This window comes from Hyperolius riggenbachi, chromosome 6 (genome assembly GCF_040937935.1).
Source record: "Hyperolius riggenbachi isolate aHypRig1 chromosome 6, aHypRig1.pri, whole genome shotgun sequence".
In the NCBI taxonomy this organism is placed as follows: Eukaryota; Metazoa; Chordata; class Amphibia; order Anura; family Hyperoliidae; genus Hyperolius; species Hyperolius riggenbachi.
Genome location: NC_090651.1, coordinates 232,625,626 through 232,642,926, shown reverse-complemented (window position 1 = coordinate 232,642,926; position 17,301 = coordinate 232,625,626). Strand labels below are relative to the sequence as shown.

General features: G+C 42.7%; 1 protein-coding gene and 1 long non-coding RNA gene across 8 annotated transcripts in view; one reads left to right on the top strand and one right to left on the bottom strand.

Moving 5' to 3' along the window:
- Positions 1 to 17,301, top strand: part of CHD5 (chromodomain helicase DNA binding protein 5) — a 401,420-nt gene that overhangs the window by 342,530 nt on the left and 41,589 nt on the right. For all 7 annotated transcript variants that reach the window (XM_068240507.1, XM_068240506.1, XM_068240505.1 and 4 more), the window contains exons 35-36: positions 2,757 to 2,865; positions 6,961 to 7,093. In XM_068240507.1, coding sequence (XP_068096608.1) covers positions 2,757 to 2,865; positions 6,961 to 7,093 — 242 coding nt within the window. The remainder of the gene's footprint in view (positions 1 to 2,756; positions 2,866 to 6,960; positions 7,094 to 17,301) is intronic.
- The window catches only part of LOC137521368 (uncharacterized), a 48,933-nt gene that overhangs the window by 6,330 nt on the left and 25,302 nt on the right, over positions 1 to 17,301 (bottom strand). The window contains exon 2 of the long non-coding RNA XR_011022111.1: positions 8,323 to 8,384. This is a non-coding gene — a long non-coding RNA (uncharacterized lncRNA). The remainder of the gene's footprint in view (positions 1 to 8,322; positions 8,385 to 17,301) is intronic.

Genomic DNA, 17,301 nt, shown 5'->3' with positions numbered 1-17,301 from the left:
ATAGAAAGCAGGGAAGAAAAGGACAGACAGGCAGGTAACTAATGCAGCCATTGCACACCTGTATGCATTTAGCACAGGAACTAATGCAGCCATAGTTCAAGTAATGCAGCCATAGTTCATTTGTATGCATCTTGCACATTAAAATGTAATGCAGCCATAGTTCATTTGTATGCATCTTGCACATGAAAGTAATGCAGCCATAGTTCATTTGTATGCATCTTGCACATGAAAGTAATGCAGTCATAGTTCATTTGTATGCATCTTGTACATGAAAGTAATGCAGCCATAGTTCATTTGTATGCATCTTGCACATGAAAGTAATGCAGCCATAGTTCATTTGTATGCATCTTGCACATGAAAGTAATGCAGCCATAGTTCATTTGTATGCATTTAGTACATGCAAGTACTGCAGCCATAGTTCATTTGTAAGCGTTTTGCATGTGAAGGTATTCCAGCCAAAGTTCATTAGTATGCATCTAGCACATGAAAGTAATGCCGTCATAGTTCTTTAGTATGCCACGTGAAGATAATGCAGCCAAAGTTTATTAGTATGCATGTTGCAAATGAAGATAATGCAGCCAGCGTTCATGTCTATGCATCTAGCACATGAAAGTAATACAGCCATTGCTCACCTGTATGCATTTAGCACAGGATACTGATGCAGGCATTGCTCACCTGTATGCATTTAACACAGGATACTGATGCAGGCATTGCTCATGCGTATGCATTTAGCACACATGTATATCTCCGGGACCAGAAGACCGGGTTCTTTGTGTAAGATACATTTAGTACTCATGCAGAGACTTCCCAGGGAAAGGGATAAACCCTGGGGTAGAAAGGGGACTGAAAAAAGAAAGGAAGAGAAGGAAAGAAAATAGAAATAGTGTCCAAAGGGGAGGACAATGGAAAAAGAATACTGGTGGGTGATACACTCAACAAATGTATAGTTATGGTGTCCAATAGGGTTCAGGGGCGGGGCCACAACCCATAGTATGCTGCCATGGAAGCACCAGGGAAATACCAGTTAGAATCCTGCAGTTCTAACCATCACCCATGGCCATTGCTATGCCAAATGGTGGAATCTCTGGATTTTTTAATATAATTAAATACTCAAACAATTTAGAGTCTAGCTTCGTCATGGAGGAGTGGAAGAGGATTGCAATGGCAACCTGTGAAGCTCTAGTGAACTCTATACCTAAGAGAGTTAAGGCAGTGCTGGAACATAATGGTGAGCACACAAAATATTGACACTTTGAGCACAATTTTGACATTCTTCACTTAGGAATGTACTCATGTTTGTTGCCAATGGTTTAGACATTAATCATCGTGTGTGGAGTTATTTTGATGGAACAGTAAATGTACACTGATATACAAGCTGTACACTGACTACTTTACATCATACCAATTGCCATATTATCAGTGTTGTCCCATGAAAAGATATAATAAAGTATTTACAAGAATGTGAGAGGTGTACTCACGTTTGTGAGATACTGTAAGTCACTCAATCTAATTAATATAATATATTAAAATCATATAAAGAGACATTTTCATGTATGAAGCAATTGCTAGTCTCTTTGCAACATGGGAACAGAATTGGGGAAGTGCGGTAGGTGCCAACACACTCTGGGGGAGGGGATAAAAGGGGGGGGGAGATATGAGTGGGGGTAGTGGTGAGAGGCACTGTAAGGAGAGACGTATAATGGGTGGGGCAATTAGAAAATTAGAAGTACTAAAGAAATTGCACTAAAGGACTACACTGACAGAGGATATAAGGAGAACAGTAATGGAAAAGCACTGTAGCAGAGGGCACTATAAGGGAGGAAACTATGAAATGGATACTGTAATTCAGGGAACCACTGTATAAGGAGAGCCCTACCAAGAAAGGCACTATAACAGTGAGAACTGTAAGGAGGGCACTATTAAAAGTGGGATGTAAGTCCATATTAATTGGAAAAAAAAATGAAATCACCCAGTAAGAAATTATTTATTTGTGTTACCTATCCTGTTATATTTATTGTTGACTGTCAGATTTAACAGAAATGTGATATAAAAAAAAAGAAAATAGTTATGCTGGTTTCCATATTCACTGTTGCTCTGTGATGCCAAAAGTGACATCACTTCTGTCTATTTCTTTTCTTTTTTTTTTAAACCCAGCTCAGTGTTAATATATATTTTGTGCACTAACTATTTGTAGGCAATTTTTTATTTTTGGATGTTACAAAGCCCTTTAAGAGGGTTCTGTAAGCATGGAGCAATGTAGCAGAGGGCTTCATAAGGGGAAGCGTTATAGCAGAGGGCACTTTAGAGGGTGTACTATAGTGGCCAACCCAGTAAAGAGGGAGGGGCACTATAAGGGGGAAAAATAAATGGAAGGTCAATTTTTTGGTTTCTGTTCTTAGGTCTGAAGAGAAGTGAAGCTTGCTTGTGACCTATTGTATGAGTAAAGAGCAGTATGCTACGATGGGTACAGTATGTGACCTACACTCATGTACTTTTATGTTGATCACGCAGCACTACACTAAGTGATGAAATTCAGTGCTTGTATCCTGCACACACAAAGCAGCTCTGCCCATGCACATCATGAAAGGAAAGCGTATACAGAGGAGCTGGAGCATCAGTGTAGAGTCACTCTGGTGAGAGAGGTCAGGAGAACTGCTAGAAGTGGAGAGATGCTTTTAATCTATGTTGTTCTTTTCTAAATAACAATTAACAAAAAAATATAAAAAATTAACAAGCAAAGCATTTTGTGGTTTCAGAGCTGCACACATTATGGCAAAATGAAGAAAGGGCTGCTGTCTCTTCCGGGAAAATCTATGACATATGGCACAGAAGGCACGATTACTGGCTACTGGCTGGCATTGTTACGTATCCTTTATATATCAATAGTTCCATATATAGCAGTAGGTTATATATGATGGAAACCTTAACCAGAAAGTTTTTTTTCAAATAATCTGCTTTATTTTCAAGATTATATTATGTTATGTGGAAGGATTTGGTGGCACGGGTCACTATTCAATTACATTTTTCTCTTAAGTTTTTTCCTAGGTGATATTTTCATACCTTATAAATAAAATGCCTTTATAGTCATTAAGAGTCGAGATAAAAAAATAAAAGAAAAAGCCAGATACTTACCCAAGGAGAGGGAAAGCTCTGAGTTCTAGTGAGCCTTCCCTCTCCTCTCCCGGTGCCTGTTCCAGTGCAGGATCCCCCCTAGCAGCTTTCGACCAATTCGGTCAAATGCTGCTGTTTCCGCCACGGAAGGGAGGCTTTGGAAATCTTCAGGAGCCCAAGTGCTCCTGAAGACGGGCCATACTGCGCACATGTGAGCTCCCTCTCTCGCTCGTGCGCAGTACAGGTGCCGTCTGTCTTCAGGAGGACTTGACTTCCAAAGTCCCCCGCAGAGTGGGATTTAAATGGGGAAGCTAGTGCTGCACCGAAGGCACCTGGAGAGGAAAGTCTCTATAGGACCCAGAGCCTTCGCTCTCCATAGGTAATTATCTGGCTGCTTTTTTTTTATCTAGATTCCCAATGACTTTAAGCCACCAGCAAGCAAGAACATACTTTTAACAGTACTTTTCACCTACTTTTTGGTACGTTTTTAAATTTCAGATTGCTGAAAAGTTAATATAAACAGAATATGAAAAATTATCTCCTAGGAGAATAAGTGAATTGAATAAGGTCCACGGTGTTATAAGGGCTCATGAGCCCACATGCAATTAACTTTTTCTCCTGAGTTTTTCCCTAGGAGATGATTTTTCATCTTTTATTTAAAGTACCTTGTCAACATTCTGCAATTGAAAAGGTACCAAAAATTGGTGAAAAAGTACTGTCAACATTGTTTTGAGTATTTTCTTGCTTGCTGGTAATTTAAAGGCAAGTTTAAAAATATCACCTGGCAGAAAACTCAGGAGAAAAAGTAAATTTCAAATGGGCCCTAACCTATTATTGTGAATTATTTGACCATTTTCTAATTTACCATATATTTTCAGCATATAAGACGCTCTGGATTTTAAGACACACCTAGGTTTAGGGGGCAGAAACCAGAAAAATAATATATACTAAACCTGGTGTGACCATACGTAGTCCAGGAGCATCTTTAAGATGTTCTCTCACAATTTTTGTGTTTTGTGTCTCCCTTGTATCTCATGTGTCCTCCTGTGTCCCCATGTGTCCTCTTTTGTCGCCATGTGTCTTCTTCTGTCCATCCTGTGTCCCCTTCTGTGCCTTTCTGTCCCCCATGTGTCACCTTCTGTCTCCCATGTCTTCTCTGCTCCCTCGTGTCCTCCTCCACTCTCGCTGAATAGATAAAAACAGCGTCATCAGCAGAAGCTGGCACTAGAGGAGCAGTGAGGGAGAGGTCTCTGATCGCAGTGGGCTCTGATGGATTATGTGAGACGTGCTGATGCTTCGTTCATTTATTCAGGGGGAGCAGAGGAGGCATGGGAGACAATACAAGGAGTCCCCCACATCAGGGGAGGTTGGCAGTTCCCCTCCCTGGAATATAACATGCAGAGACTTTTTCCTTGGGGGAGAAAAAGCATGTCTTATATTCTGAAAAGTACGGCTATCAGCAAAACAGAGCTATAAGTAGATTAACAACCAGTTTCAATCTATCAACAAATATTACACACTCTTTAACGTGCGCACACTCATTATTTTTAATTATAATTTGCAGACAGACAATTTCCAGAAATAACTGCAAGTTCAATTACACTTCTTTGCAGAGCTGGACAATGGTATTCTGTAGCGCCTACTGCCCAGAAAAGTACATCCCGTTGTATAGTTACATAGTTACATATGTAACTATACAACGGGATGTACTTTTCTGGGCAGTAGGCGCTACAGAATACCATTGTATGAGTATTTGCATGAGTAATTAGCAGCACAGTGAATTCAGTTTGTACATATGAACTGAGTTATTGACGAAAGGCTGTCCCAGCCGGTCAGGGCAATATCTGCATGGAGTTTGTTCTACCTGTGTCTTTGGGGGTTCCTCTGGGCTCTCCGGTTTCCTCTCACATCCCCAAAACATACAGATGAGTTACCGTATATTCCGGCGTATAAGACGACTGGGCGTATAAGACGACCCCCCAACTTTTCCAGTTAAAATATAGAGTTTGGGATATCCTCACCTTATAAGACTACCATTCAACTCACACCAAAAAAAAATTAAAAAAACATCATATACTGGTGCTATATATAAACAGATACTGGTGCTGCTGTACTGTATGTGGTACCAAGTATATAACAGTATACAGGCAATTGACTGGTTAGATTGGTCTGCTCTCCCTAAGCGGATTGGTCAGCTCTCTTTGTCTACTTTGTCTACCTGTTTCACAGAGCAGTAAGGAAGAATAGATCACGCTGTGCCCATAAAACACGCCTCTTTCACCCTTCTGGCCTACCCTTGTATCCTATTTATCCCCTTCTCTGTCTCTCAGATCTCGCACATGTGCGCCTGCGTCGCTTCACTACAGTCCTCAGCTGCGAGATCTGAGAGTCGCTAACAGGATAGGGCGTATCACCTGGCATCAATGACACCCGGCGTATAAGACGACCCCTGACTTCTCAGAAGATTTTCAAGGGTTAGTAGTCAAAGTAGTCTTATACGCCAGAATATACAGTAATTGGCTTCCCCTTAAATTGGCCATAATTTATGATACATACACTACACAATATATACATAGACATATGGCTATGGTAGGGATTAGATTGTGAGCCCCTCTAAGGGCCAGTTAAGTGACTTAAGACAATATACTTTGAACAGCGTTGCGAAAAATGTCGGTGCTGTAAAAATACTAAATAATAATAAAAGGCTGTGGCATGCCCATCTGCTAGGAATTTTAAAATGGCTGCCGTTTGTATGCACTTCAAAAAACAACTAGAAAGGTGAAATAATTAATTATTGCAAAGCTTGGAGCAGGACTGAAGGGTTTGTCTATTCAATAGAATTTCCTTGTAAGGGAGAAAAATGTCAAAGCCTTAGGCCTGGGATCCACTTGCAATTGCAAAACCCTCTAGAAAACACTAGCGTTTTTAGAGCGAATTAGCAACTTAAAGTGGTCTGAAATGCTGACATAACATTAAATAAAAATGTGTTCTCCTACTTTTTATTACTCATACAGTTATCATATTTGCTTTTGTGCATAAGTAATATTGTCTGTTTACAAATTACAAGTTTCCAAAGTGTAGTTTATCTTGCCCTGAAACCTGCCATTGCATTTTAATCAAACTGCTTTTCTTATATATTAACATCTTCCAATTAGCTGTTCTGAGTTGTTTGTGTGTTTGAAGCACAGAGAGCTTCACAGTGAGCTCATTTTCACTTTTTACACACTTGTATCAACATTGGAATGCAAACAAAGATACTGTTATACTATTATCTCCAGTTTGGATGCAAATTTGAAGCTGAATAGCAGGACAAAGTGCTTTGTTTAACCATTTCGGTGATGTTCTGCTAAAAAAGCAAAGCAGCAAAGCACTGCTGAAAGCATCTTAGTGGGTCTCAGGCCTAAGACTGTCCCCAGAGTGCCATAAGAGATAGTCATGATGATCTTGTTCTTTTTACTGATATTTTTACTAGAGTAGAGTGCTTCTTTAGATAGCTGCACTCCTTAGCTCTGCCTTGGGGATTGCTGCAGCAGCCACATAATAATCATATAAACAACTCTTGGTGATTATGACCTTTTCATTCTCGCCAGCATGAACCTTCTATGTGTTTATCATGACTTATTTGTGTGGAGCTCGGCATGGCGCACCCCTGGGTCTTCATTTATTGGTAATTAAAGGTTAGGTCCCCCAAGGAAGTGATGCACTTATTACTACATTGGCTGTTCTCCTAATGATACCTCTTTTCACTTGTGAATTCATTTTAGACTATGTTGCTGTGACCTGCTACGCCTGCCCTTACTAATGACTGTCCATCTAGCTGTTGTGTTCCCTAATTTCTATTCCCTACAGACATGGCTATGCCCGCTGGCAGGATATTCAGAACGACCCTCGCTATTTAATTTTAAATGAGCCATTTAAATCTGAAATACACAAAGGAAACTATCTAGAAATGAAGAATAAATTCTTGGCTCGAAGATTTAAGGTATAATTACTTTGTGTTTATTTTACATGGTTTATAAATTAGTGCTCAATTAATTTTAATGTAACCACTTGAAGACCGCAGTGTTAAACCCCCCTAAAGACCAGGCCAATTTTTACATAATTGACCACTGCAGCTTTAAGGCATAGCTGCAGGGTTGCACAACTCAACACACAAGTGATTCCCCCCCCCCTCTTTTCTTCCCACCAACAGAGCTTCCTGTTGGTGAGGTCTGACCCCCCCCCCCCCCCCCCCCCACACACACACACACAGTGTTTGTTTTTTTTAAAAAACAAATATTTACAATATATTTTTATTAATAAACTTTGCTGTTTTTTTTCCCCTAAAACCCCTCACCCCCCCAGCCGGCCAATCCTGCCGATTGGCTGTCATAGGCTTCTGTCTATGAGAGCCGATCGCTCTCTAATGTCCCAGGGGGACAGCTGTGTTACACGGCTGTCCCCAGTACAGCGCTGCTGCTGATCGCAGCGCTGTAATAACTGAAAAGACGGCGGTTTTGCTGTCTAACAGTCTCCCGAGCTGCGTTCGATGCTCAGAGACTGAAGGCAGGGCGGAGCTCCGCCCCTCAAGCAAGAGATGCGCGAACAGCCTGCGCGCGATCTCCTGCAGTAGCCGGCACTAGGACTTGACGCCAATTGGCTGGGACTGCCGCCACGGCCACACCCATTGGCGTGGGGCGGTCGTTAGGTAGTTAAACAGACCTGCACAACCATTATGCTATTTTTCATCTATGGCTCTGTTTTGATTGTCAGCTTGGTTAATACTTGTCAGCTTGGACAATAGTATAGTAATAGTAATATAATAGTATACATTTAGTCTACTTAAGCCGCATCTGCCACAGTAGACACACATGCATTACATCAAGTTACATGAAAAATAACATTTATATTGCCCTTTTAGTCCTGGCGGATTCAAAGCGCCAGAGCTGCAGCCACTAGGACGTGCTCTATAGGCAGTAGCAGTGTTAGCGAGTCTAGCCCAAGGTCTCCTTACTGAATAGGTGCTGGCTTACTGAACAGGTAGAGCCGAGATTTAAAGCCAGATCTCCTGTGTCAGAGGTAGAGCCCTTAAACATTACATTATTCAGCCACCATTAGAGCAGTACTTTAAGTTTACTTTTGCATACACACAAAAACTGCAGGTTAGGCTTCTCCCCTAACTCAGCTTGAATTTCAAATATTCTTTATAAAGAAGCCAATAATTACACTTACCCGTAATTGGATTTCTGTGAAGCCTTCACGAAGGATATGAACCTGGAGATAGCTCCGCCTACCTAGGGGACATGAACCACAAGATACAATTAAATAGCCACATCCTCCTACCTACCCTCAGTGCATTAACTATTACCTTGACTCAGTAGGAGACTTACCGTTAGATTTGGATGGGTGGGTGGGTTCATCCTTCGTGAAGGCTTCACAGAAATCCAATTACCAGTAAGTGTACTTATTGGCTTCTGTTTGCCTTCACTCAGGATATGAACCTACACACGTCTGATGAAAGGCAACAACGGGTCCGTCGTCACCTCCCGCTGGGCGGGTTTTCAGCAGACAGTACAGCGTGTGTACAGTCTGTCGGTGGACTGATAAGGCTGTTTCTGAACGAGCCTTATCAGTCCACCAACAAACTGTACACACGCTGTACTGTCTGCTGAAAACCCACCCAGCGGGAGGGGACGACGGACCCGTCGTTGCCTTTCATCAGACGTGTGTACGAGCCTTTAGAATATTACCTCTCTTAGGGCGGGACAACCGCAGATAATACTTTACGACCGAAACCCAAGTCATGGTGACTCGGTAAAGCCAAACAGTAGTGCTTTATGAAGGTGGCAGCCTTACAAATTTGGAGTACTGAGGCAGAATTTCTTTCTGCCCAGGAAGAGGAGACAGCCCTAGTGGTGTGTGCTTTGACATTAACAGGGGCTGGCTTACCTGCTATTTCATAAGCTTTGCTTATACATAACTTTAGCCAGTTACTTATAGTACTCTTGGATGCTCTTAACCCTATACGAGCACCCTGAAAATTATCTTCCTTTCTCCACTCAGCAGTTTTATCTAAATAAAACAAATCATTTTCCTGACATCCAGGGAACTAAATTTGTCCTCTTTTTGGTTAGAAGGATTTGGACAAAAAGGAATAAAGATTTCCTGTTCTCTGTGGAAATCTGCAACAACTTTTGGAGAAAAATTGGGAGGTAACGTAAATGTGATTCTAACCGCTTGGATAGACATGAACACTTTATGCTTAAGGCTTGTATTTCCCCTATACGCCCGGCTGTAGTCACGGCTACTTGCAAACATGTTTTTAGCGTTAAGTCCCTAATGGAGATCTGGTCTATTGGCTCAAAGGGGAATGCGATAAGAGAATTTAGGACTCAATTTAAGTCCTAAGGCGGAACAGTCGGTCTCTTCACCACTGTATTCCTTTTGACCGTCTTGATAAACCTTTTAATCAGAGAATTTGAGGTAAAAGGAAAATCAAAGTATGCCCCCAGGGCTGCTAACTGCACCTTGAGAGTGTTTAATTTTAGACTTAGGTCTAGCCCTTTTTGCAGGAATTCTAGAATATTGGGGATAGAGAATTTCTCAACATTTTCTGGAGAGTCCTTGTTAAATTCACAAAACACTTTCCAAATCCTGAGATAGATAGTGGAAGTGACAGGTTTCCTTGCATGAAGCAGGGTAGAAACCACTTTTTGGAAAGGCCTCAATTCAACAACAGGCGGCGCTCAAAAGCCACACCTTCAGGTTCAGACTGGCTACTGAGGGATGATATATTTGTCCCTGATACAGCAGATCTTCCCTGATCGGCAGGACCATGGGTTCCCTCTACTGCTAGGGAAAGTAACAGAGGATACCAATGCCTCCTTGGCCAGTCTGGGGCAATAAGAATTATCGAGGCCTGGTCTTTGATCACTTTTTGAAGTACCCTGCCAATTAACTTCAAGGGAGGGTGCACAAATGCTCTCTCCTGACCCCAGTGAAGCAGGAATGCGTCCAGACATATCGGAGAGCCTCTGTGATTGAGGGAGCAGAATCTGGGAAAAAGTGCATTGTTCCAGGCAGCAAATAGGTCTATGGATGGAAGACCCCACTTGCTACAAATCATAAAAAAGACATCTTTGTTTAGACACCAGTTGCTTTGAATTAGCTCCTGGCGGCTTAACCAATCCGCTAGAACATTGTCCTTTCCGTTGAGGTGAACCGACTTTAAGGAAAGAACCCTGTTCTCTGCCCAGCGGAAGATCTGCAGAGATAGATATTAGTGGAGGACTGTGAGTCCCTCCTTGCTCATTTATGTGAGTTACTGCCATCTGGTTGTCTGTTTACGAGCAGACTTTCCCATCTCTGTAGAGACTTCCAGATCGCCAATAACGCTTTGTGATTTGATGAGAAGGTCTTCTCTATTGGAGACTACCTGCCTTGGATGTATTCTCGACACAGATGCACTCCCCAGAGGCTCGTGTCTGTCGTAATAATCATTGGATTTTGCGAGATCCAACCTACACCTCTTTGTAGGTTTTGACTGGAAGTCCACCAGACCAGAGACTGAATCACTGGATCTGACAAAACAATTTTTTGATCTAGATCCTCCTGTCTGCCCGACCACTGACATAGAATTGTCAGTTGAAAGATTCTGTAGTTTGCCTGAGCCCAGGCTACTGCTGGAATACAGGCTGAATACTGACCCAGGAGAGACATAGCTTGTCTTACTGTGACAGACTTTGCTCTCAGAAATTCCTGAGTACAAGTGATCACATGATCTACTTTTTTCTGTGGCAGACAAGAGATCTGGTTCACTGTGTCCAGTGAAACTCCCAGAAATTATTTTTTCTGATCTGGTGTAAGATCGGATTTCTTTAGATTCAAGATCCATCCCAGGTCCTTCAGAACTGTCAGAACCATCTGAATATGCTCTTGGAGACAGGGGCGTAACTAAGCCCCACCGGGCCCACCTGCAGAATTTCAGAGCGCCCCCCCAGAGCGCCCCCCCCCCCTGGGGCCCGCTCGTGGCCGGTTTTTGGGTGCTGGAGGGGTGGCAGCATGAGGGGAAAGCCTTGCCCACAGTCGGCGGGGAGAGGGGAAGTCCCTCACCTCGGGGACCCGGAAGCAGAAGTGACGTCAGCCGCTAGAGCAAGAAGGCGGCGATGGAACGCAAGGAAGAAGGTATGTATCCTGCCGCCGCTGCTGCTCGCTGCCCACACAGGTTCACTAGCTGGAGGGGAGCGCAGAGGGGAGAGCCCCGAGGTGAGAGAGAGGGGGGAACTTCCCCTCTCCCCGCCGACTGTGGGCAAGGCTTTCCCCTCATGCTGCCACCCCTCCAGCCCCCAAAAAACGGCCCTGAGCGGGCCCCAGGGGGGGGGGCCGGGCCCCCCCGCGGGCGCAGGCGCTGCAGGGCCTATTGTTACGCCCCTGCTTGGAGAGTATTTTTGGATTTTGCAGCTATCAGGAGATCGTCTAGAAATGTTACTAGAATGATCTTCTGCATTCTCAGATATGCTGCCACTTCTATCATGATCTTTGTAAAGATTCTGGGAGCACTCGAGATCCCAAAGGGAAGAGCTTTGAATTGTAGGCGGAGGACGTGGGATTGAATACGAACTGCTGCTCTCATGTATTTCCAGTGAGCTGGAAGAATGAGTACATGATAATACGCGTCCTTAAGATCTATGGACGCCATGAAGTAATCATTCCCCAGAAGTTGACTTGTGGAAGTAATTGATTCCATACAAAACTTTTTGTATTTTACAAAGCGGTTCAAAAACAGAAGATTTATGATGAGGTGAAAATCGCCGTTCGGCTTTGGAACCCGGAAGAGAGTGGAGTAAAACCTGCTTCCTCTCTCCTGAACTGGAACCTCTTCCACAACCCCCTTCTGAAAACGATTCTTCACAGCTTTTTCCATTGCAGACTGCTTCACTGAAGACTGCAAAAAACGTGTTACCCAAAAATGTTTTGGAGATTTCCTGGAAAATTGGATTCTGTACCCCTCCCTTATTGTCTGGCAAATGTATTTGCTTTTTGAATTTTTTGCCAGGCTGGGAGACATGCTTTTAACCTACCCCCCACCGGAACATAGTCATTGTTCAGTATTGGATTGTCTGGGGGTATTTGAGGATTGAGGATTAAAGAGGAAGCCTTTGGCTTTAAAGCCTTTTTTGGTCTGCCATTTTTATTCAGTTCCTTACCTCTATAAGTTTTTCTAGGGCCTCAACATTTTTCCTAGGTGCCTGTTTTTTCTTTAGAGGAGGAAAAGTCTTTTTCTTTTCAGCTGCCCTTTCTAGCACTTGCTCAAGGGCTAAACCGAACAACAGGTCTCCTTCAAATGGGAAACCACAAAGTTTCACTTTAGTTGCCATATCACCTTCCCAATTTTTTAGCCATAAAAATCTGCGCACAGAATTAACTAAAGATAGACTCATAGCAGAAATTCTAACAGCCTCACTTGAGGAATCCGCCAGGAACTTAGTGGCTAGTTTTAAGGTAGTGACTGATAGGGAAATACTTTCAAGAGGAGCACCATCTTTCAAGCGAGCTTGCATCTCCTGCAGCCAGAGAATTAAACAACGAGCAGTGCAGGTGGCTGCTAAATTAGGAGATAACGAGGCAGATATTGCTTCCCAGGCTTTCTTGAGAAGATCTTTTTTTATCTTATCTTTTATCTTCTTTTCTTTTAGCATTCCCTTATCTTTGAAGGGAATAGCTGAATCTTTGGAAAGTTTTGAAATGGCATCATCAATCCTAGGACATTTAGACTATTTATTAATGTCTTCATCATTAAAAGGATATCGCCTTTTAAAAGGCCTAGAAACAAACATTTTCTTATCGGGATCTTTCCATTCACCTACAATTAAATCAACCATTGTTTTGTGTACTGGAAAAACCACCTGTTTCTGAACTATCTGTTCAGAATACATATCATCCTCAGTAGAAGCAGATTTAGGCTTTTCAATAGGAATATTCAAAGCCATGCAAATGTACTCTAACAATTCATTAGATTGATCAGGTAGCAGTTTAAAATTTCCTCTATTTGAGCTTCTGGATGTCTCCTCTTCCTGAGCAGAAGACTCCCCTACATGCTCAATATCCTCTGAGGAGAAATCCGCAACCCTCTGTGCCTCAAACACATCAGGTAAATCTGTATCCAATATAGGAGGGATCACCTGAGCAGTGGAAGCAGAGCCGTGACAAGGTCCTCCAGCACCCAAGGCTGAGACACCAAAGTGCGCCCCTCCATCCCTCCCACCCCAGCCATCACACACTGATTGCTATTAGACTAAGAGGCGCCACAGGGCCCACAACCTCCCCAACACCTTAATATCTAGTTATATGGCTTGCAGTCACTGCCATGTATCCCCTTTTCTTATTTCTTTCTGCTTCAAACACAATTAGGAATGACAGCTGAATGAATTCTGCGCCCCCTCCTACACTGCGCCCTGAGGCTGGAGCCTCTCCAGCCTATGCCTCGGCCCGGCCCTGAGTGGAAGGTAAATTTGGAGCATCTTTTGAAGCTAAAAACCTTTCAGCTAAATGCTCCTGGAACTTAGACAACATATTATTAAACATGTCACCACTTTCATGTTTTACTACTTGCAAAATACATGCGTTGCACAGAGGCTTAGGATAGGAGGGAGCAAGCCTCTTTTGACAAATACCACACTCCCATGTGGATTTAACAGTTGTGGGGTTCTGAAAAACATAAGCAGAAACAAGCAAATGTGTTAAGTACTAAAAAGAAAGACATTTCCCCCAAAAATGCTGATAGAAGACCTTACCTGGTCAGTATCAGGCTGTGACATAGAGTCCCTGCCCTGAGAGGAATCCTCCATAGCGGATAGATCAGCCCCTATGCACAGCAGCATCTGAATGTAAAGCAGACGCCCGCGGCGCTTCCACGAGGCATTGAGGTCCGCCTCCTCGCCGGCGGAAGTTCCGGGTGCCACTCTTAACAACTTCCGCCTGCCTCCAGTGAGAAGCGCCACCCCTCGCACAGTGCTATACATGGAAGCGTATAGCCGGACGTGAGGGATTCTGCCGGACCCACAGCAGTGCATATGCACAAGTAGGGTCCGGCACCACCAGCTGTCATCCACCTTGTGATGAACACAGCCCTGTGGGTAACACAGTGGACCGCCAAGCAGAGATCCAGACTAGGACACTACTGCCGGCAAGCAGAGACAAGGCTGGCCTTACCCTTGGACTCCCCGGAGAGCCCAGCGATTGTATCCTGTCTGTCCAGGGGACAGGAAAGCACTGAGGATAGGTAGGAGGATGTGGCTATTTAATTGTATCTTGTGCTTCCTGTCCCCTAGGCAGGCGGAGCTACAGTGGCTTGCAAAAGTGTTCGGCCCCCTTGAAGTTTTCCACATTTTGTCATATTACTGCCACAAACATGAATCAATTTTATTGGAATTCCATGTGAAAGACCAATACAAAGTGGTGTACACATGAGAAGTGGAACGAAAATTATACATGATTCCAAACATTTTTTACAAATCAATAACTGCAAAGTGGGGTGTGTGTAATTATTCAGCCCCCTGAGTCAATACTTTGTAGAACCACCTTTTGCTGCAATTACAGCTGCCAGTCTTTTAGGGTATGTCTCTACCAGCTTTGCACATCTAAAGACTGAAATCCTTGCCCATTCTTCTTTGCAAAAGAGCTCCAGCTCAGTCAGATTAGATGGACAGAGTTTGTGAACAGCAGTTTTTAGATCTTGCCACAGATTCTCGATTGGATTTAGATTCGGACTTTGACTGGGCCATTCTAATACATAGATATGTTTTGTTTTAAACCATTCCATTGTTGCCCTGGCTTTACTTTTAGGGTCATTGTCATGCTGGAAGGTGAACCTCTGTCCCAGTTTCATGTCTTTTGCAGACTCCAAGAGGTTTTCTTCCAAGAGTGCCCTGTATTTGGCTCCATCCATCTTCCCATCAACTCTGACCAGCTTCCCTGTCCCTGCTGAAGAGAAGCACCCCAAAGCATGATGCTTGCCACCACCATATTTGACAGTGGAGATGGTGCATTCTGAGTGATGTGCAGTGTTCGTTTTCCGCCACACATAGCGTTTTGCATTTTGGACAAAAAGTTCCATTTTAGTCTCATCTGACCAGAACGCCTTCTTCCACATGTTTGCTGTGTCCCCCACATGGCTTGTGGCAAACTGCAAAGAGGACTTCTTATGCTTTTCTGTTAACAATGGCTTTCTTCTTGCCACTCTTCCATAAAGGCCAACTTTGTGCAGTGCACGACTAATAGTTGTCCTATGGACAGATTCCCCCACCTGAGCTGTAGATCTCGGCAGCTCGTCCAGAGTTACCATGGGCCTCTTGACTGCATTTCTGATCAGCGCTCTCCTTGTTCGGCCTGTGAGTTTAGGTGGATGGCCTTGTCTTGGTAGGTTTACAGTTGTGCCATACTCCTTCCATTTCTGAATGATCGCTTGAACAGTGCTCCGTGGGATGTTCAAGGCTTTGGAAATCTTTTTGTAGCCTAAGCTTGCTTTAAATTTCTCAATAACTTTATCCCTGACCTGTCTGGTGTGTTCTTTGGACTTCATAGTGTTGTTGCTCCCAATATTCTCTTAGACAACCTCTGAGGCCATCACAGAGCAGCTGTATTTGTACTGACATTAGATTACACACAGGTGCACTCTATTTAGTCATTAGCACTCATCAGGCAATGTCTGTGGGCAACTGACTGCACTCAGACCAAAGGGGGCTGAATAATTACGCACACCACACTTTGCAGTTATTGATTTGTAAAAAATGTTTGGAATGATGTATGATTTTCGTTCCACTTCTCACGTGTACACCACTTTGTATTGGTCTTTCACATGGAATTCCAATCAAATTGATTCATGTTGCAAGCCACTGTATCTCCAGGTTCATATCCTGAGTGAAGGCAAGCAAAAATAGTTGCATTCTTTGCAGAAATGCCCAAATGTCTCTCCCTTTTAGACTGAATTCACACTGTGCGTAATGCACATATTATAATGTGTGTGAATTGCAATGGAGACTGGACAAAGACATGAACAGGCCCTTATAATAATATGGGCAGTGAGTTGACTTGCAGAATTATTCTGCAACACAACTGATGCAGTGTGAAAGGATCCTCAAAGTAAGGAGGAATTCGGACATCAAAAACCTGCATGACCTTCCTGTCCTGTTACCTGCATGCGTGGCATTTCCTAAGTATGCATGCTCAGAATGCTCCCGGACACAGCTGCTGTGCGTTGCAGGGTGTGCAAGTGTGCATAGCATGTGCCGCTCTGTGCGACTGGCTCCAGTCAGAGATACAAATGGAAGTCAGAGTAGCACAACCAAATCAACACCCTATAATAAACATGCTGGTGTTATGTAGATTGATTTAGTATATTTTGTTATGTGTTATTCCGATTATTTTTGATAATAAAAATCTAATTTTATATATATATATATATATATATATATATATATATATATATATATATATATATATAATGTAGATTGATTTAGTATATTTTGTTATGTGTTATTCCGATTATTTTTGATAATAAAAATCTAATTTTATATATATATATATATATATATATATATATATATATATATATATATATATATATATATACAATTAACATGCTGGTGTGTGCATTTTAATCAATGAGTGAACAGCAATTTTACTAGCACAAAGGGAGCGCCGTCTGTTAACATTTTGTGCCACGCACCTTACTGCTGTAGTGCGAGTTGCTATGGTAACACGTGTTATGCCGCACGTTACCATAGCAACATGTGTGTTAACCCGCTAATACATGTGGCACTTAGAGTTAATGACCGGTGCTCCCCCTGCGACATTAATGGTAATATTGCTGTGAGTTCCCTGGGCATGGCAACTTTACTGCATCAAGCTCCTTGGCCCCTATTCAATTATCTTTTCTCTTGAGCTTTCTCCCATGAGATAATTTTTCATCTTATGTACTTTTCAGCACTTACAAATTGAAAAGTACAGACAGTGGCTTAAACCAAAATAATTAGCTTTCTAATAAAGTTATTTTGAGTTTGACCTTGCTTGCTAGTGACATAATAGTATTTTCCTAATAAGAAGTGAAAACATTTACTGCAAGAAACGTCAGGACAACTGTTAAGTGAATAGGATTCCTTATCTGTTTTATATCATGGATTATCTCTTCTTGGCCCTTATTCAATTTTTTTC